General features: G+C 42.8%; 1 protein-coding gene and 1 long non-coding RNA gene across 2 annotated transcripts; both read right to left on the bottom strand.

Moving 5' to 3' along the window:
• Positions 1 to 4,013: 4,013 nt before the first annotated feature.
• Positions 4,014 to 6,312, bottom strand: LOC138352338 (uncharacterized). The gene is made up of 2 exons (XR_011222769.1): positions 5,797 to 6,312; positions 4,014 to 4,043 (listed from the first exon to the last, which is right to left on the bottom strand). It is a non-coding gene; the product is annotated as an uncharacterized lncRNA (long non-coding RNA).
• A 5,524-nt stretch (positions 6,313 to 11,836) lies between these two features.
• On the bottom strand, positions 11,837 to 21,050 carry LOC138352273 (dynein regulatory complex protein 1-like). Its single transcript, XM_069304671.1, is given in 17 exon segments — positions 11,837 to 12,588; positions 13,818 to 13,990; positions 14,290 to 14,353; positions 14,675 to 14,724; positions 14,955 to 15,046; positions 15,280 to 15,353; positions 15,356 to 15,427; positions 15,910 to 16,066; positions 16,206 to 16,291; positions 16,294 to 16,387; positions 16,516 to 16,686; positions 16,811 to 17,023; positions 17,235 to 17,428; positions 18,859 to 19,063; positions 19,444 to 19,576; positions 20,015 to 20,147; positions 20,968 to 21,050. Coding segments are annotated over 17 exon segments (2,031 nt in total). The 5' UTR covers positions 20,996 to 21,050; the 3' UTR covers positions 11,837 to 12,496.
• Positions 21,051 to 21,729: the final 679 nt, after the last annotated feature.

Here is a 21,729-nt window from a genome sequence, read left to right as displayed (position 1 = left end):
AGAGAAAGAGAAAGAGAGGGAAAGGCAGGCAGGCAGGCAGGCAGGCAGGCAGGCAGGCAGGCAGGCAGGCAGGCAGGCAGACAGACAGACAGACAGACAGACACAGACAGACAGACAGACAGACAGACAGACAGACAGACAGACAGACAGACAGACAGACAGACAGACAGACATCAGTTGCGTTAGTGTCCATGTCTCAAAAAACACACAAATGAGGTAGAAAAGGTGCAAACACATGCTAATAAATGGCTTCCAAATCTTAAAGCAGGAGCTGCAAGGAGTAGGAAAAGGAAAAAACAAGCATTGAATGTAATGAAATGCCAATTTGTGGGTCAGCCCCAGAGGCTCCCTCATGCTACTATTAACTAATAGTGTACCACTACAAGATTGCATCAGAGTTTTGTCAGTGTACCAGAGACCAGAACCAGAACCTGGTTCTCTCACACAGGTGCAGGGAGCACTGACATTTATGTGTATGTGTAACTACCAGGAAGTTAACAGAAAGTCAGGGAGACAAAACAGACCACTCCTGGCTTCACTTGAGACTCCAGCCACTAAAACTGTCAAAAGAACTCCCCCAACTATGTAAACAAATGATCAAAATTTCTCCAAGCTAGAGCAAGCTCTTTTGCTTCCATCTTCTCTACTCGTTTGGGGAGGGATGGTAGGGAGTCAGCTCGTAGTCAGCTGGCTACGCCACCCTCAGTTCTATTGTAGATGTAACCAACTTTTCTACGACCTAAAGGGAGGGAGGGTGTCAGGAAGCCACCAGGGGCTTGCCCAGAAATTGGCATTTCATTACATTCAATACTGGTTTTCTGGGGAAGAGCCCCTTGTAGTTCCCTGAAGCTAACCACCCACAGAGAAGGGAAACAAATGGGCACTTACCAGGGAGGAAGGAGCACTGCAGGAATCATGAAGAAGACACAGCCAGACGAGAGAGAGAACCCAGAGCCACACAAGGCCACTAGGGCCCAGGCACATTAACAAGATTCCAAGCTGCCAGAACCCTGCTTGACCTCCAAAACCCCTGCACCCTAATATCAGCCCAAAACATATTTGCAAAACAAAGCCGAGAGAGCAGCAAGTTGGTATGCACTAACTGACACCTCCAGAGCTCCAGCTATTGCTATGCCTAGGTGTTGGGGTCCATGCCATCTGTGTACATCAACCACAAACAGTGACTGACCACAGCCAATTATATCCCCAGATCTCAGTATCTCAAAACACTGGCACATCCTCCAGCAGGCAGCATCCCCAGCCTTTGATGTTGTTAGACATCTGTACCCCCCAGCACTTGGTGCCCCAGTCGTTATGCTGCACTGTCATTAACAAATTGTTACAATGCCTATTAGAACACAAGAATGAAGGTAACTGCAGAAGGCCCACTGGCCCATACAAGGCAGCTCCTATTTCTATCCACCCATACTCATTCATATATATATGTTTAACCTATGCTTGAAACAATCAAGGGATCCTACTTCTATTATGTTACGCAGTAACTGGTTCCACAAATCAACAACCCTGTTACCGAACAGTATTTACCCCCAGGTCTTTCCTAAATCTAAATTCATCCAATTTATATCCATTGTTTTGTGTTCTATTTTGTGGTGATGCTGTACTTTTAATTCCTTATTAATATCCCCCTTTGTTATGCTCATTCATCCACTTGTACACCTCTATCATGTTACCCCTAATTCTTCACTTTCTAGAAATGTAAATTAAGCTGTCACTCTTTCTTCATATGACAGGTTTCTAATTTGCGGGTTAACTTCGTCATCCAACGTTTTAGTGAATTTATTTCCATTCTATTGTATGGCGACCAAAACTGAACTGCATAATCTAAATTGGACCTAAGAAGAGCAAGCTATAGCTTAAGAATAACACCAAGTGTTTTATTACTAACACTTCGAGAAATAAATCTCAGTGTCCTATTTGCCTTATTACAAACATCTATGCATTGATTTTTTAGTTTTAAATTCTTACCAACCATAACTCCAAGATCCCTTTCGCATTCTGACTTTGCAATCTCAACACCATCTAGCTCGTACAGTATCTTCTAACTCCATCATCATTACCTAACCTCAAAACCTTACAATTGTCAGCATTAAACTGCATCTGCCAATCTTTGAGCATTTCAAAACCCTATTTTAGATCGTCATAAAGTGATAGCGTGCCTTTTCCGTGTTTATTTCTCTTCCAATTTTTGTATCAGTAAATTTGTAAACATTGCTGCTAAAACCAGAATCTAAATTATTTACAGTATATACGGTACATTATGAATAACAGAGGGCCCAGGACAGAGCCTTGAGGCACTCCACTTACATTATTTTCCCACTAACTTAACTCCATTTATACTAACTCTTGAGTTAGTATAACTCTGGGGCTATTATAAAGTCCCCAGCTTCCAACTTTCCCTATAGAATATCATCTTCAACTCGAGTCAATGCACATACATTCATGTTTTTCCTTTCTGAAGATATTTCTCAAAATGGTTTTCTAACATGGTTTTCCTCATTCTCAGTGTGACCCAGCAACATTTTTACGACAGTACAGTGCAGTATTAATGTCTCGAAGTAAAGTTGGTTTCATTCTCGCCTTACAATTGGGGGTCCTGAGTTCAATTCACAGGCCTGACAGAAATGGTTGGACACTTTTCCTTTCATCAAATGCATCTGTTAACCTAGCAGTAAATAGGTACCCGAGAGTTAGGCAACTGTTGTGGGTGCATCCTGGGAGGGTCAGTAGTTCAACCTTGTGGGACTTCAATATACAGTAAGTCTAAAGTTTATAAATACACAGAATTCTTGTCCCTGACAAAATGAATTACTGTATTAATATACCCCCAAAGGCAGTCAGTAATTTTATCCACCAAACAAATATGCACACATACAGTCCCCTCCAAGAAATCTACTAGTTTTCCATCTAGGATAGCACAGCAACCATTTCTGAATTAATATCATTTTATTACACATTTAAAGTAAGTTATTATTATAACACAATGTCCAAGGTACTATATGATCATGAAAATAAGAAAAGTCACTGAATTTAAGCTAATGAAGTTAACTAGTTTTAGAAAAGCATGCATCAACAATAAATAAGAAGTAAAAGGTATTAGGAAAGGGCTGATGGGGAGGACAGAGAAAACCAAATAAATGTGGGGTCACAGTCTGTGTCAGGAGACATATTCTGCAGTAGCTTTTACATATGTGGATGATAAAAGACAATTAGAATTGCAAAGCTGCAGCACAAAAATGAGGTACAACAGAGTACTGGAAGGCAACCAGCATCATGATAGTTAGAAGCTGATTAAGGGAGTGCATGAACACTGCACCACAGAAGGAAAATGTGAGTAGAGTCATTTGGAATAGTGTGTCATTGGGAATATTAGAGGAAATATAATATGGAAGATGTGAAACTTTGCATCTGGAAACACTGGAACTTTACTTTTTTGGCCCCTGAACATGGACTAAAACAGAAGACATGAAAACAAGATTTTTTATTGATGGTATTCTGACTGTCCCATGGATTAAACTAACATACATACATACAGAATGTTGGTAAACACTGTGAGTCAAGTAATCAAACATTATGAACTTGTTGCATGAACTAAGCATAAATTTACAAGATAATTTTTATGACTGTTCAATCTGAAAATGAAAAATCATTTTGAGTTTACAATTCAGAGTACTGTACGTAATTAACTGGTCAAAACTGTCAAAGTGAAGTTCATGTGTCATCTGCCTCAATAAGCTTAAAAAAATACACAATGTTTTTACAACATATATATGCAGTCAGATTGCTAGGGACTAACAGTGGAGAACGATGTGGCGAAGGAACAGCTTGGTGATAACTTGTGAGGTGGCGTCGCAGAGAGGGCATATGATGGTGGGCAGTTCACTGCTGGCACCTCCCCCTCCACTTCCTCCATGTGGCACTAGCTGATTGCCAACACCTTCACTCTGACCTTCAGTGTCTGTAGTCATTGTCAACAGCTGGTCAATGGTCTCATGAACAGCTCCTTGGTTAGCTCGTAACACTGCCTGATGAAGAGGAAGGTCCTTATAGAATAGAAAAGAGCAGAACTGGCTAAAAGAATATGTTAATCATAGAAAGGGGAAGCCTCAAGGTTTACCTGTCAAGGCCACCCCATCAGAGGAGAGTTAAATGGGGGGTAGCAAAGCTTCCAAGATCCACAGTAGAAAGAGATACAGAGCTAACAGCTAACATACCCATTACCAGTAATGTACTGAAAAATAGAAATGCTCACTCACATAACTTGAGACACTGAGTATTAAAAAAATAGGATTCATGTCAAAATGTGAAGCTCATTTCTGAATAGACTCGTTTGCTGTCAATTGGAAGGAAAAAATCAGTCAGCCAAGGCTGATTTTGAAGAACAGTAGTAGTGCTATATTAGGGCCCATACCATGCAATGACATTAGCATTAATCTCCAATCAGACACTGTTCTATGACCCAGATTTGTCTCACCATTCTCTCGAATATAATTTTTTGTTTCCTTCCCAGGTTTAGGCTTCTCTCAACGAGAAACCTTGTGGGATGGCTCAGAAAAATAGGCTTTAATTAGAATGCGCAGTACTGTACAGCATATAAAATGGACTTTTCTGAGCACATTAACAAGGTTGCCAGTGGTCCCTCCTTCATTCCCGACCTTCCCTATACCCACAGTTTACTTACACAGAAATAATGTACGAAGGTTTGGTGAGGTGGACTGAGTTGTTTCAAGTGCTGCTACCAGGGCTGAAAACCTTCTGATGTCATCCTAATCTTAAAAATTAATGATAGTGTAGAACAAAGCTACTATTGTAATTAATCAATTGCATATTTAATAGCTCCTCAATAGAATTCCAAAGCAAGAAATTATCAAACATGCTGCCATATACAGTACAGTAAAATTTCGTCAGGAATCACATCAAGGATTTTATATAAAACATATCTTCCCTTACTTTCCTCACCTTTTATCAGATATCAGTCAACTTCCACACACTAGGGTTTTCATTTAATGTGCTCTGTATCTAAAGCCTTTAATAAAGTGCCACAATAAAAAAATCCAAGCATAAGGAATCATTGGCAAAACACAATACAGTACTTTTGAAGGTTGTTTAAATTTAGCAGATTGAAGAACTCTTTTGGTAAATAAAAACCAATGAGCAAAGAGCCTTATTGAAAGTTTACCTTAGAAACTACATTAAATAATACTGTAATTAAAACATTATTGCCTTTGTTCTTTTGTATGTTATATTATGATGTTTGGGTCATTGAATGGTTATGTAAACTGATACAATTACTCAAAATTTAATAATGATTTATATTTTGTTTTTATGGTTCTTTAAACATGCCAATGATTGTTGGATACTGTATTCTTCAAACCAGCCAATAATTTTTTGACTTGACTGCACAGTGCTACACTTAGCACTGTGCAATCAACTTAGTGGATAAAATATTAACATGAAGGCTGCATCCATAATTCCAATGCTTAATGTGTTCACTACTTCCCTTCTCAGCAGCAAACCTGATACAACACAAAGTTTCTGTTCTCACTCTACCCAACATACATTGAAAGACCTCCCCCATCTTGCGTAAAGGTAACATTCTATTAAAGTATTTGTGAACAAATTGTCTGATTGTAAACAGCCTTTGAGATATTTTCATTTAACAATGTATTTACTATGTGTATCTGCAGAATTGAGCTATTAGCTCTTGGACCCCGCCTTTCTAAACAATATATTTTTTCCAATGTATATTTACCAACAGGAGTAAAAATATATGCTAACCTCAATAACATCAGCATCAACATCTGGGAACATGGTTTTGAAATCTTCCATAGCTTGATGGAAATCCAGCTGGGTGGCCTGACCCTCAACTGCCGCCATCTTTGCTCTGTGGCGGCTACGGTGAGGGCGGAATTTTCTTCCACGGAGAATTCTGGCTTCCTAACTAGTCGAGAGCTATAAATGTCTCTTTGTAGACTTAATGATTTAAAATATAAGTACCCAAATCAACCATACAGTAAAATTACTTAAAATATTGTTTGACAACGATGAAGATTGATGTTAGTTTATGCTTAATAATTGGTAGTGCCTATTGCAGTTAAAAATCTCTATCCTCTACCTTATTAATGGGAATTCTGATTAACTGCTCTCTCTCTCTCTCTATATATATATATATATATTTATAATTTGTAAGTGTATTTTGAGCAGCACTGATATAGATTTCAGTAATAAATAAATAAATAAATAAATAATGTATGAGCAATCTGTTTTCTAGCTATTATGCCTTTTTCTAAGGAACTTTTTAATACAACTACAGTACTGTGAAAAGTTTGTCAACAAAAGTGAAGATTAACTATATCTCCTATTTCTATATTATCTTCAGATCCTTTATTATCACAGCCTTATCTCTTGAGATTCTAGAGTTTGCAGTTAGCTGTCACATTCTCCCATGCCAAGTGGGCTCATGTGCCACACTGCTCTACACTGTAGCTACCCTACATGCTCCACTGCCAGTCTGGGAGGTCACCTGAAAAACAAAAACAGAAATGCCATATAAAGTACAGGTACTGAATATCACGTTGCTTCATTTTCAATAAAATATGGATGTTAAACATTGTACCATGTGATTTATAAAGATGTTATACATTACAATCTTCTTAAGTTACTTTACTAACATGCAGCATCATCACACAGCATCATGCTATGTGATAAGAATATACAGTACTGTACATTACTGTATTTTATAAAACAAGCTGTTATACACACACATTATTGTCTTTTAAATGCTCCTTCTCATATGCCAAACACCTCCCCACAATTCACACCTCAAACCTATATGACCCATATTACCCATATGACCCTCCTATTAATAATTTCCTCCCACAGTACTCCCCACATGCCTTACATTACCCACAAAATCCACACTAACACCACACACACCCTTCTTTCCATGCCACACCTCCCCCTCCCCTCATGCCACACCCCCTCTCCTTGTGCCGCACCCCCCTCCCCTAGTGCCACACCCCCCTCCCCTTGTTAGCCCCTCCCCTATGTGCCACACCCCTCCCCTCATACCACACCCCTCCCTTGTGCCACACCCCCTCCCCTAGTGCCACAACCCCTCCCCTAGTGCCACAACCCCTCCCCTAGTGCCAAACCTCTTTCCCCTTGTGCCACACCCTCTCCCCTAGTGCCACGCCCCCTCCCCTAATGCCATGCCCCCTCCCCTAATGCCACACCTCCTCCCCTAATGCCAAACCACCTCCTCTTGTGCCACACCCTCTCCCCTAGTGCCACCCCCCTCCCCTAGTGCCACACCCCTCCCCTAATGCCACACCCCCTCCCCTAGTGCCACACCCCCTCCCCTAGTGCCACACCCCTCCTCTTCTATGAAGGCCACACCCTTCCCCACAGGCCACACATTTCACCAAATGTTTCAGTATCTCCGAAAACCACCTCTCTGCCCACATCCTACCTCCCTTACATGCAATACCCACCAGTAAAATAAAATTTGGCCCATACAGCCCATCAAACCAATTTAGTTTTTGTCTACATCAGCAGTAGTGTAAACTCTTTTTAGTATGTCAAAACTATCTCACACAAGGGCTAACACAATGTTAAACTTGCGTAGGCATAAAGCAATGTAAAGAAAACCTCACACAGACCCGAGGCAATAAGGAACTAGCTTAATAGGTAGATTGGCCTCGAAGCTACAGCAGTCTGGTCCCACTTTTTTTTTTTTTATATACAAGAGCTCTTACATTCTTGTAAAGCCACTAGCATGCATTGCATTTCGGGCAGGTCCTTAATACTAATTTTCCCTGGAATACGACCTGCCAAATTGTATAACAACCAGGTACTCATTCACTGCTGGGTGAAGAGGCTACTGTTAAGGATTGGCGTCTAGTCAATCTTCTCCGGCCAGGATATGAACCCAGGCCAAATCATTCTCGAAGCACCAGGCAAGTGTTTTACCACTGCGCCTTGGGAACTGCTCACTTACCTGATGGCAATCTTGGCTTCACCAAAGCTTGGACAGGTGAATTTTTTCCCCTGCAAAATGCCACCATATCGCACTATTATGTGTTCCAAACTAAGTTTTATCAAGTACCCGTACAGTAATCCTTAATAATAATAGGATAACAATGCCATACTATGAGCAATAAATGTAATACAGCCAGTACTGTACATATTTTTTCTTTATAAATAAATATAATAAATAATAATACTGTAATTATTCATACAATAAATATACATTGGATATGCTATAATATTTACATTTATGGTACAGCATTATACTATGTTTTATAAAGCCACAAACTAGACAGCATTTTTGGTGTATCTTAAAACTTACAAATGGGTTTACATCATGTGAATCAACTTAATAAATTTTAATGGTATTACAATACATTAGACTTAGAAACTTTACTCACAACAACTTGTACAAATCATAAGGAAAGTTGGAACAGCAAATATCATCAGTTTATTTAGGGTAAAGCTCTATGGAAACGTTTTATGAAGAGTGATTGATATATCATTTAGTTACCAGAATATCACTTACTTTCAGTGCTTCTTTGTTTCTTTTAAATTGGTTAAATTATGCACTATAAAACCTTATATGACATTTGCAAGACTGCTCTGACAATTTAGGAATCTCTGTGCAAGGGTTTTCCATGAACACTCGATGTATATACTTCTTGCGTTTTATCTCAAAGTTCAGCTGCAGTCCTTTAGAAAGTGCTTGGGGTCAGAACTGGTATGACAATTTAGCAATTTAATATAGAATACACGTGAGAATGAGGAGTGCTTTTCTGTTTCATCAATAGCTAAAGATAACTGAAGAGAGAAACTTGTCAGCTGTAGCACTTGATGCTAGGTGCTTTATACCAGTTTTGGGCCCATTTTGACAGCCTGCATCATGCACTTGGTCATACTGACACCCCTCGATAAAAAAAACTCCCCACTTTCTCACTGAAGCCCTAAAATGCTAAAATACTGATGGATTTCAAAATCCAGCTCGATAAATTCATCAGGATATATGGGAGGATCTTTGACAAGCCACTAGCTTCCTGTCCTCGTCGAGGCCACTTGAGAGATAGAGGCTCTCAGGTAAATTCTGGTAAACGTTTCTCTCACTATGTTTGTAATTCACACAACTTTTACTTTCCTTCTGCGAGCTTGTGTAGTCCAGGTGTGTCATAGAGGGAGCATGACAGTCAGTGCCAGTCACATATATATAGGCTTCCTGTCCCCGACAACGGGAATTATTATATTGTCTGACACAAGAGTGACATAATTCCACAAGTCACGCTGTGTCACACACACACACACAAAGACGCACCAACCAAATTCCTCCCTCCCTGCCCTCACACACACACACACACCAACACTGCTGCCCTCCACCCCCGCGGCTGTCACAGTCCTCCGAGGGTAGAAGAAAAACTTGAGAGAAGAGAGTAATACCTCCACCTCCTGTCAGCGTCGTCTGCTGCTCCTGTGTTGTCAAATATTGATATTTTACCAGCAAGTCGGAAACTAGTGTGCTCCCCCGACCCTCCTCTCCCATCTTGCTGTCTTTATCTCCACAGCTAGATGTATCTGCCGATTTCTCGGTATGTTACTATTTACATTCTGGTAAACTAATCTTGTCTTGATGGCACTGTTAACAGTTTCTCAATAAGATATTCTGAAGACTAGAAACATTTACACTATTCAATAAAAATGTTTATGAAAGAAAATGAAATATTAGGAGTGGCTTTAGTATTTTGATATTGTCATGTGTTCCGGAGTTGATTATTAATTAATAAATAATTTCCATTTTGTGTGTGTGTGTGTGTGTAATTACCTAAGTGTAGTTACAATATGAGAGCTACGCTCGTGGTGTCCCGTCTTCCCAGCACTCTTTGTCATATAACGCTTTGAAACTACTGACGGTCTTGGCCTCCACCACCTTCTCACTTAACTTGTTCCAACCGTCTACCACTCTATTTGCGAAGGTGAATTTTCTTATATTTCTTCGGCATCTGTGTTTAGCTAGTTTAAATCTATGACCTCTTGTTCTTGAAATTCCAGGTCTCGGGAAGTCTTCCCTGTCGATTTTATCAATTCCTGTTACTATTTTGTATGTAGTGATCATATCACCTCTTTTTCTTCTGTCTTCTAGTTTTGGCATATTTAATGCTTCTAACCTCTCCTCGTAGCTCTTGCCCTTCAGTTCTGGGAGCCACTTAGTAGCACAAGTGTGTGTGTGTGTGTGTGTGTGTGTGTGTGTGTGTGTGTGTGTGTGTGTGTACTCACCTATATGTACTCACCTATATGTGCTTGCAGGATCGAGCATTGACTCTTGGATCCCGCCTTTCGAGCATCGGTTGTTTACAGCAATGACTCCTGTCCCATTTCCCTATCATACCTGGTTTTAAAATTATGAATAGTATTTGCTTCCACAACCTGTTCCTGAAGTGCATTCCATTTCCCCACTACTCTCACGCTAAAAGAAAACTTCCTAACATCTCTGTGACTCATCTGAGTTTCAAGCTTCCATCCATGTCCTCTCGTTCTGTTACTATTCCGTGTGAACATTTCGTCTATGTCCACTCTGTCAATTCCTCTGAGTATCTTATACGTTCCTATCATGTCCCCCCTCTCCCTTCTTCTTTCTAGTGTCGTAAGGCACAGTTCCCTCAGGCGCTCTTCATACCCCATCCCTCGTAGCTCTGGGACGAGTCTCGTTGCAAACCTCTGAACCTTTTCCAGTTTCATTATATGCTTCTTCAGATGGGGACTCCATGATGAGGCGGCATACTCTAAGACTGGCCTTACGTAGGCAGTGTAAAGCGCCCTAAATGCCTCCTTCCTTAGGTTTCTGAATGATGTTCTAACTTTTGCCAGTGTAGAGTACGCTGCTGTCGTTATCCTATTAATATGTGCCTCAGGAGATAGATTAGGTGTTACGTCCACCCCCAGGTCTCTTTCACGCGTCGTTACAGGTAGGCTGTTCCCCTTCATTGTGTACTGTCCCTTTGGTCTCCTATCTCCTAGTCCCATTTCCATAACTTTACATTTGCTCGTGTTGAATTCTAGTAGCCATTTCTCTGACCATCTCTGCAATCTGTTCAGGTCCTCTTGGAGGATCCTGCAATCCTCATCTGTCACAACTCTTCTCATCAACTTTGCATCATCCATGTGTGTGTGTGTGTGTGTGTGTGTGTGTGTGTGTGTGTGTGTGTGTGTGTGTGTGTGTGTGTGTGTGTGTGTGTGTGTTTATTTTTTCACCTAGTTGTGCTCACCTAAATATACATGTATGTATGTATGTATGTATGTATGTATGTATGTATGTATGTATGTATGTATGTATGTATGTATGTATGTATGTATGTATGTATGTATGAATGTATGTATGATGCATGTTGGCTTGGGACCTTTCAAGCTTGACGCACAAATGTCACTCATGTGGCCCCAGCATGTTGAAGGGATTTGATGAAATATCTGTGCCAAAAATGGTCACGACAGCTGTCGGGTATTGGAGTTAAAAGTCAGACGACTTTCCAATACTTTTGTAAAGTCTGTTGGCAGAATGTTTATAGTACTGGACACGCCAAAGGGGCATGGAGGCCCTGGCTGACTAGGTTCGGATCCTTCAGGGGGTCAAGGGTTTTCTAATGTATTTCAAACACGCTATAAAAGTATTGATACTATGAAAATAGTAAATTTCTTCTGCATTATAAGTTTTGATGCCGTATTCCTGATCAGGATACAATATGCTGACCTAAATGTTATGAATCAGGTGCGTCTTAGCTAGAATACAGGAGAGAGAAAAATAGTGTAATATCATCTATTTTTAATATAGTAACAAGAATTAATCTTCCTTACAATTTATCATAAAAAATTAAGCGAAATGGGAACAACTGCACCCTGAAGAAGGTGACAAGTAGTTAACCAAATCCTTCAACGAGTCACAGGTCCATGACAACTCTTCAATACACGGCTCATAGCAATCTGCAGCAGGTTACAAGATCTTAACAACATCTTGTAGCAGGTCATAGGACGCTGAAGAAACCAAAGAAGTAGTTAAACGGCAGCTAACATTTATAGTGTTCACTTGTTCCGGAAGTGTTCGGACATCATCGGTTGTAAGTCGTGTGTAAACCGTTTTCATTCATAAACAGGGGGTTTGGCAGGTGCATGGAATGGACTTTGGTCTTTGTTTATGAGGACGGGCTGACTCAGGAGTTAATCAGCTTGTTGTGGACTTGCATCCTGGGCGTGGTCAGTAATTCGACCTTGAATGGTGGGGGGGGGACCTCGATAAAAGCCTAACATGTATGAATACACTCTGGCTTCCTGTCCCCCCGACACAATGAATTGTTATTATTATTGTTGTTGTTGTAAGCGGGACACAGCTTGCAGGAGACTTCTTGAAGCAGATAACAGCTTGACAAAAGGCTGCAAGAGGTCATTGTGTGTTTCAACACCATGCAGCAACTCACAGCTCGCTGACGACGCCCTGCAGCAGAAACTTGAGCTCTGCATTCTCCCTCCGCAACCGTTCCACCTTCTTCATTTCGTCGAGGCGTCCTAAGGAGCCAAAGGAATAACATTTTAATCTGCTGATTGAAGACATGAGATGTGCGCCTAGCGACGGGTCGGAAATATGAGGGGTGAGTTTACTTTGAAGAGGAAGGTGTAAGTTTATTAAGGGGTAGGAAGAGTAGGTAATGAGTCTATCGCGGGGCGTTAGTCGTGATGTGAGTTTACAGAGGGAGAAACAGCAGGTGTCTTCGGAGGAAAACTTGTATGATTTGTTTAGTTTACTAGTAAACAAAAGAGATATATGCATGGTCTTTTTCTTAATACAATAAAGTTCCTCCGCCACACTTCTGTGTGAACAGAAACATTACATTGAAGGATATAGGGATGCAGGTCTTCTGACTAATGTTTGCCGGCTAAGAATGTTTCCTCCTACAGCTTCATTGTAAAACTTTATCTAATTTATTTCCCCCAAAAACATGATGCAGGTCCCCAACAGCTGTTTGGTGCACACGGCGATAAATGAAGGGACGGTGCCCAATCGTCCCAACCTACCCAGGATTCGAACCATGTTTTCTCACTTAGACAAAATGTGGAAAACTTATTACAAAACAAATCTATTGAATAAATATCAAAATCAAAGCCAAGCGCTTATATACGCAACAACAGCGAAGGAGGATGTGGTAAATGGAGGAGCTAGATATCTGTTGATGTTGGATGAGAAGGAATGGTTCACAAAGGCTGCGTCTTGCTGGTCTGTAGCCGGGCTAGTCCGCCCAGAATCACAAGTGTTGGAGGGATGTAAAAGGCCACTTGGTTCTCTTATATTTCACAGTCCACTTATTGAAATGAGATTGAGTGGGTATAAATAGGAGCAGATGGCCACCTGCAGTTTGTTATTCTTATGTTCTTAGATTACATCTGCTCTTCCACTCAGATTCAGATTCAGATTCAGATGTTTATTCAGGTAAGGTATATACATACAAGTGATGTTACATTAATGGATTGATATATAGATAGAGCTAGTACATACAATGCCTAAAGCCACTATTACGCAATGCGTTTCGGGCAAGAAAAACATTAATATCTAGAACTTAATACTAATTGAGCATAAAGAATAAAAGATGTTGAGAACAAATACAAGTAAAGATAAAAAAAAGATAAAAGATAAAAAAAAGACACTCTGCTCCACCCACTGTTCACAAGAACCACCGATCTACTGATAGCTCTTCTACTCCACATACCAACACCTACCAATACAACACACCAACACCCACCTGTAAGCACATTCCTATACTGCTCGAGCGCTTCCTTGGTAGCCGCCCACGCCCTGGTCCTCTTGCAGAAGGTGTCTATGAAAGCAGTCCAGCGAGCAGCCTCCTCCCCTTCCTGGGCGTAGAGGTCCTCCCCTCCCACATCCCCTCCGAGACGCCCAGCCCCTGTCGAGTGCCTGTGGGGTGCCACCCCCAGTGAGAGATAAGGCTGTACATTACAATGGTGACAGACTGAGATATTACAAAAGTGGGCCAAGATTGTTTGGCATAGGTGATGACAGAACAAAAGAGCACAAATATAATGGGAGTTAGAGATGCAAAAAAAAGCTATCCTTACATTGCTGTAAATTATGAGATAAGAATGAGGAAGGAACTCGGGAGTCATTGCACTTAAGGAGCAATATTCAAAAGACGGATCCCAGTGCCTAGAGGTCATTGTGGCCAAAACACAAGTGGTGTGTAAGAGCCTCCTCACCTGGTGTTACAGAAGGCTATAACAACATTCAAGACGTCCTCTGATGTGAACAGTCTCTCGCTTCCTGCAACGTAAACACAGAGTAGATGTCACGAGGAGCAAGTGAGAAAATATTGAAGCCATTCAATGGGATCGAACCTGCATGCTTGGCCTATGCTGAAGAAATATGAGACATGTTTACTGCTAATATATTTAATTTGTGTTTATTAAAAATAAAGCTCTAAATTACAGAATCTCTCGGTTTATAGTAAGAATATCACTCTTTGTACACAGAATTAAATTATAGAGACTGTTGTGTATTAAACCAGAATGTATCTATGTTGTGTGTGTAATGTAAGGTATACATGGATGTGGTGTATGGTGTATAGCGAGGCAGCTTACTGACCCAGCGACGGGTTGTCGTCACCATCACTCCCAACAGCCTCATCGCCCCTCCTGAAATCAGGAAATTAAAAATACTCTAAACACTTAGCCCTTCAGATTGACCTTACTTATACCAGGTAAATCATGTAACTCAGATGAACAGATCAATTAAGAAGTAAAAATGTAATCAGCATTCCACTCGACTTAGGGAGCTCAATTCCTTCCTCCGGCAGAATATTCTTGGATATTCCTATCAATATATATTGACGTATATATGTCAATAGAAGGTGCTTCGTTGTTACCTGTCGCGTGAGCCTGCGGGGCGCTGGGACACGAACCGGCGAGCTAGTCGCAGGAGGCGCAACACGTCGGGCTCCGAGTGCACTCCCAGCTCCTGTAGCAGAGCAGGAAGGTCAATTTCGGACACAAACATCGAGCTATACCAAATTTCTTTGGCAGGGTGGCCACGTAAACCCATATACATAAACATTGACTCTCACACAGCTAATGAGGCACGATGCACACCTCTGAAATATTTAAAAAAAAAGATTAACTACAGAGATATATCTCTTATAACTACATACATACAGAGAAGCTTCAAGGGTGTGGATTTGGAGAATGACGTACCCAGAAGACGTGCTCGAGCATGAGTAGAGGGCCGTGGTGTGTGAGGTGTGAGGTGTCGGCGTTGATGAGAAGGATGCTTCCTCCGCCAGACAAGTGAGAAACTGCTCTTCTACACCAGGCCTACCCTCGCTCCCGGCCACTGACCCATCTGTCACGGAGGTGCAGACATGTTGAGGTGATGCTATGATGATGATGATGATGATACACGGATGTGGTGGGGATACATGGATGTGGTGAGGAAACACGAACGTGGTGAGGATACACGAACGTGGTGGGGATACACGGATGTGGTGAGGATCCACGAACGTGGTGGGGATCCGGATACAATCACATACAAGACTCTTGGAGTCATGGATAAAGTGGACAAACGTTAAATATTTTGAGCATGAGCAGGGAAAGATCGAGAGGACGCAGATGAAACCTAGCAGCCCAGATGACATAGCTGTAAGGGGAGGCCCAGGAGCTAACACTTGCCCTGCAAATACATATAATAGAGCTCAACTACTTCCGCTGAATTAATTGGAGCTCAAACCTAGTAAATTCAGTTTATTTTAAAATATAATAAACCTCTCGGTACCACAAAAGACATTGATTTGGGCAGTGGAGAGGGTACGACCCCCGAGTGCTGACCTTGGGTGGATTTGAGGATCTTGGTAGCAGTGTCGAGGGCGCGTGTGTGTTTGAGGTTAGGCAGGGATGGGGCCAGCTCGCTAAGGAAGCTGAGGTCCGGTTCCACCCACTCCCTGGCCAGCACCCCCCGCTGGATGGCCCGCTCAACCTCCACCACCTGGATTAATACAGGCAAAATAAACAAAGAAAATGTGTCATGTACCTCCTGAATGTTTGCGTCCTCTGTGGTTAATTACAACAGTTTTATCCCTTACCTCATTACTTAAGAAACCTGGCAAATGTTTTGGTGAAGGTACCTGCATGACGAGGTTGCGCAGCTCGTGGTAGTGCATGCGGCAGAGCCCCTGGACCCTGTGGCTGAAGGCGGCTGTGGTGCTGGCAGACGCTCACGGTACTGCCCACTCAACTCCTGCATCCGCGCCCTCTCCCGTAGCGTCGCCTGCTCTCTTGCAACCTTCCGAGTCTCTGCAGCCTCCGCCTGCACAGTGGGAAGATTTCAGACCAGGTTATGCCCCGCGGTGAAAACGTCAAGACACACATTACAATGAAAAAAATAAATTCACTAGGAGGATACCGACGAGGGAAGACACGACACTACCCCCTCACCTTCCTCCTGTAGTTGTTGAGTGTTGGTGTGAGAGCGTTGAGGGTGCGTCGTGCCTCGCTCACCAGGGCAGTGGTCTCTCTGTGCTGCTGCTGTAACACCTGCTGGCTGTACCGCAGTTGGCTCTCCTCCACCTGCTGCGTCGCCTTCACCCGCATCACTTCCACCATCACCTAAGTAGCACACATAGAAACTTCAAGCAGGCACGACAAGGTTCTTCAATGGCGTTCAAATACTTTTATTTTGTCTCTTCGAACAGGACCTGGTTGTGTATACTTATATATTTCCATTACTCACCTTCTCAATATCGGAGTCGAGTTTATCCTTGATGGCGGCCTGCGGGGCGGCGCCGTGAAGTTTGAGTTCAATGATCTGCTCCATACGGGAGGTCCTGTTGTGAAGGCGCTCATGAAGGAGACGCTGCAGTTGCTGGTTGAGCTCATTTACTGCTTCGTCCCACACCTCGCCGTAGTACTTGACCAGGCCAGCCCTCTCAGTGTCCGCCACATCCTGGTAGTACAAACGTTGATTGCCTTCGGAGATTTTTTCCTCGGTGAAAACAAAAAATATATACAGTATGTATATATTTTTTGTTTTCACCGAGTAAGTCTACTCTATCTGCCTCTCCCAAGCACTGACACATAATATGGTCGTGAGAACGCCAGTAAACTGTGTTCTAATTCACTAATTCACCATATGTCTTGGGCGTTTTCTCCCTCACCTGTATCTGCCTGAGGGAGGCGCGGTAGGCTTGGTGTAGCTCTGTGACGTGTTCTGTGATGCGGCGCAGAAGTTCAGACCTTTGGCGGGCGTGTTGCAGCATCTCCTCCGTGTAGGTGGCGTCCAGGGTTCGAAGCTCCTCCCGCAATCCATCGATCACCCTGACCTTTTGGTCCGTCAGCTCCTGACTCCACTCTGGAGAGGAAAGACCAGATGTCAGGAGAGACCAACTGACACAAGACTTGTGTATCGAACGCGTACCTGACTTCAATGCCAGAGCCAATTTCTAATTTCTCCCACACACTCACACTGTCAGATTGACAGTGAGGGGCGAGGAGTCGGACTGGCGTAGAGTAACAAGCGGGATGCCTCAAGGATCGGTCCTGGGTTCCCATACTATTACTCATTTATGTAAACGACTTGACTGCAGGAGTTGAGTCTTATATGTCAATGTTTGCAGATTGTGCAAAACTAATGAGAAGAACTGTAAGATTGTCCAGGATGACTTGAACAGGTTGCAGAGCTGGTCCGAGAAATGGCTGCTAGAGTTCAACACCACCAAGAGTAAGGTGATGAAAATAGGATCAGGAGACCGAGAGGCCGATACCTGATGAAGGGGAAACTACCTCCCTATAACGACTAGAGAAAAGGATCTGGGAGTAGACATAACACCGAACTTAACTCCAGAGGCTCATATAAATAGAATAACGTCATTTGCATACTCTACGCCGGCAATAGTCAGAACATCCTTCAGAAACCTAAATAAGGAGGCTTTTAGATCCCTGTATACCACCTATGTGAGGCCAGCCTTTGAGTATGCCGCCCCATCTTGGAGCCCCCATCTAAAAAAGCACATGAGGAAGCTCTAAAAAGTGCAAACGTTTGCAACGAGACTCGTCCCAGAGCTGTGAGGGATGAGGTACGAAAAAGAGACCGAAGGAGTTAAACCTGACGACGTTAGAAAGGAGGAGGGAGAGGGGGGGACATGATACAGACGTATAAAATACTTAAGAGGGATGGACAGGGCGGAAACAGAGGAATTGTTTACAATGAATATCAACAAAACAAGAGAGCACGGATAGAAGCTTGAGACTCAGATGTGTCATAGGAATGTTAGACAGTTTTCCTTTAGCATAAGGGTAGTGAGTATATGGAATGACCTAAAGGAGCAGGTGTAGAGGCAAACTCCATTCATAACTTTAAAAGCAGGTATGATAGGGAAATAGGTCAGGGAGTCATATCATTAGACAACTAAGATAGAAAAGCGGGGTCCAAGAGCTAGAACTCGATCCTGCAGGCACAAATAGGGGAGTACACTCACACACACTTTCTATAGGCGGACACTAACCTTTAAGTCACTTCAGTTCTGGTACTAATATCTGGGTTGACAAAAAACAAATTTCGAGGCCGATACAAAATAATCTCTCATCCGGCACTGACCAGAATGAGATTAAGCTGTTACTTAACCTGTCCATAATCCCTCAGCTGACACTGCTCTCGTAGCTGACACTGACCTCGGAGCTGACACTAACCTTTCAAGTGGCAACAGACCTCGGAGCTGACACTAACCTTTCAAGTGGCAACTGACCTCGGAGCTGACACTAACCTTTCAAGTGGCAACTGACCTCGGAGCTGACAGAGACTCTGGTGGAGGTCCTCGGGGATGGAGAGTGTGATGGTGTTCTGCCAGTATTGTTGGATCTTCTCCAAGGCCTCCTGCGTCTTTCGGTTGTCCTCCTCCAGGGTATTCTTCCACTCTGCTTGTCGCCCCTCACTCTCCACCACTGCCGTCACCTCCCCACTTAACGCAGCCACCTCCACGTTCCCCACCTGCAACCCAACCATCATCATCAGTCCAGTGCCGTTTGGTCATTCCTACTAGTCTTTATGTTCATCAACTTGTCCTCCTAACAGAGCGCCACATTTTGACGTATACTCAACCTAAGTACAAAAATTCCCGTACTAGAAAATGGTAGCGGCTCGCGAAATTGAAATAGTGTTCCGTTTACTGTTATGGGTCCTCTGGTAGGTTAGGATGAGGGCACTTTAGTACGACAGTTTTTTGACGTTGGGAAACGTTAGGAGGACAGGCTACGTCATCACCATAATATCGTTGCCATCATCACAAGCACCATGTCCACCCTGCCACCACCACCCTCACCCCACCAGCACTGCTACCACGATCTTCATTACAAGCGTGACCCACTCACCATGGTACAGCCGTGCTTGACGAGGGCGTGGAGGGTGTTCTCGTGGGCGTGGAGGGCGTGGGTGAACTTGTGGCCCGCCTGGGTAGCTTGCAGCACCCCTGCGTCCTCCCTGCTCACCGTCATGTTGTCCTCGCTGGAGCGTGATAACAACATATAAATAAAGGGACTCCAGAAGCCATAACTATCCATTGGTTTGGTGCTGGGATTAAAGCCCATCAACCTCTGGAGGGTTATTAACTTAATACCAAAAAAGAAGTAAGCTAACAAAAATTGAAAAAGTTCAAGAAAAATAGATGAATACAATAAAAAGATCACAATTAATGATGACATGCATAGACTAATACATTATGGAGTCATTAACGTCTTCGTGTTGTTGTTGTTGTTGATTTAGGGGCGACGATGATCATAGGATCGGATGCGCCCCGGCATACCCGTGAAGGGTTAATCGCGAAATGAATGTCGCTTATCAGCGGAAACTAATGTGTCTTAGGGCTAATAATCGCATAGATGGGCAGATGATTGGGGATCCCAGGAGTCCCTCAGGGTGACAAACACAAATTAAATTACTCACTTATCTATGTTACTTCGGAGTCTCTCCTTTATTTTCGTAGCCTTGGGTCCCAGCTGCGGTGATATGCTTTGTGGAGGCTCCCTGGTACTGGTTTCCGTTGCCATGTTTAGGAATTTATCAGGTATACGAGCGCCTGTGGTAAAGAAGTAAAGTAAGTTCCAGAGATGTATCAGCAAGTAAGTAAGTAGTTCTCAGAAGAATGTACCAAGCCGGGTAGGCTATGTAGCACCAGAAGTATCAGTAATCATTGTTCATATACATTAATAGAACCGTTAATATTAATTTATCTAATAAGTTAGTGCAATCACTAACACGCATAGCGTTTCGGGCAGTCGGGGATCCTGGGTTTGATTCCCAGGCGGGACAGAAATGCTTGGGCACGTTTCCTTTCACCCATTCCCTCTGTTCACTTAGCAGTAAATAGGTACCTTCTGGGAGTTAGAAAAATTGAAGTCACAGCCCCACTCCTCTTCCAGGCAAGTCCACAACGGGTTCACCACAGAGTGCTACTTGGTACTTTGTGTTCCGAGTAGTTGAATCTAAAACAACAATAGGGAAATGTTGCGGGGTATTTACACCCTGGGGGGAGGGTCAGTAGCTCGACATAGGCAGTTTTCAGCTCTGGACCATGGAAATTGTTATTTTCATTATATGGTCGGAACGATAATCGTATTTAGGAACATTATAAAGCCTACATATTATAAATTCACACCCCAACCATGTAACATTATCATATATACTGTACTCTATATGAATAAAACAAATCTTTAGTAGAAATGCAATGCAGGAGCAGAGAGTAAACAAGTATGACGCCGTCTCCATGGCAACACAAACACCCTCCACAGTCCTGTAGCAACTCCACGCAAACCCTCGCACAAAGAAAACATTTACCTCTTTATCAATATACCGTATATCTTACTGGATGGCACAAACAATAATATATGTATACATACATATACATCTAGGTGGAGTGTTGAGCATGGCGTGGTTGGTGCCGGGGCGAGAGGGAGGAGGGAAGAGGTGATGGCGGGCGGGCCATGTGCGACTCAAGGAAGGAGGAGGAGGTACAGGTTCTTCAGGCTCCGCTACTCTTGTCTCTCTCTCCTGGCCCTCGTGGACCCCCACGGCTGTTGTGGTAGTGAACCTTGAGCACCAGCTCGGCCACAGGTCAGCCGAGGAAGCAAGAGTTGCAGTAATTTCGTAAATTTAGTGGAAAAAGCTGTTGTAACATACGAGTGTGTGTGTGGGGGGGATTGTGTTCAGGGGTTTTGCTGAGATATCGATACTTATATATCACGGATATCAAGTCTCTTGAAGGTGTGGTTTTATTTAAGTAATGCCTACTATGGGAATAAGTGTGTTATGGGGGAGAGCGAGACGTTAATTAAAGAGGTGACAGGTGTGTGAGACTGATGGCTGTGCGCACAAGGCCACACTTGTACAGGTTGTGGTTTATTGTGTCAGGTGTGTGGTGGCCTCTAGCAAGCTTTGTTATTGACTCGAGCGGCTGCTTTTTATTATTGCTAAATTATAGCTCAAATTTCTCTTCAGGTTCTTATAATTTGTCAATGGTTTGGATTTGTATAGGCCGGGTGGGTCTTGTGGAGACTGTCTTGTCACATGTATTGCATGACTGTTATATGTAATATATATGTATATTGTGCACTTCAACTGCATACAGAGCTAATGTAAGGTAAGCACATATAGTCAGCTTA

The sequence above is a fragment of the Procambarus clarkii genome, chromosome 1, assembly GCF_040958095.1.
Source record: "Procambarus clarkii isolate CNS0578487 chromosome 1, FALCON_Pclarkii_2.0, whole genome shotgun sequence".
Taxonomy (NCBI): domain Eukaryota; kingdom Metazoa; phylum Arthropoda; class Malacostraca; order Decapoda; family Cambaridae; genus Procambarus; species Procambarus clarkii.
This window is presented reverse-complemented; position numbering and strand designations above follow the sequence as displayed.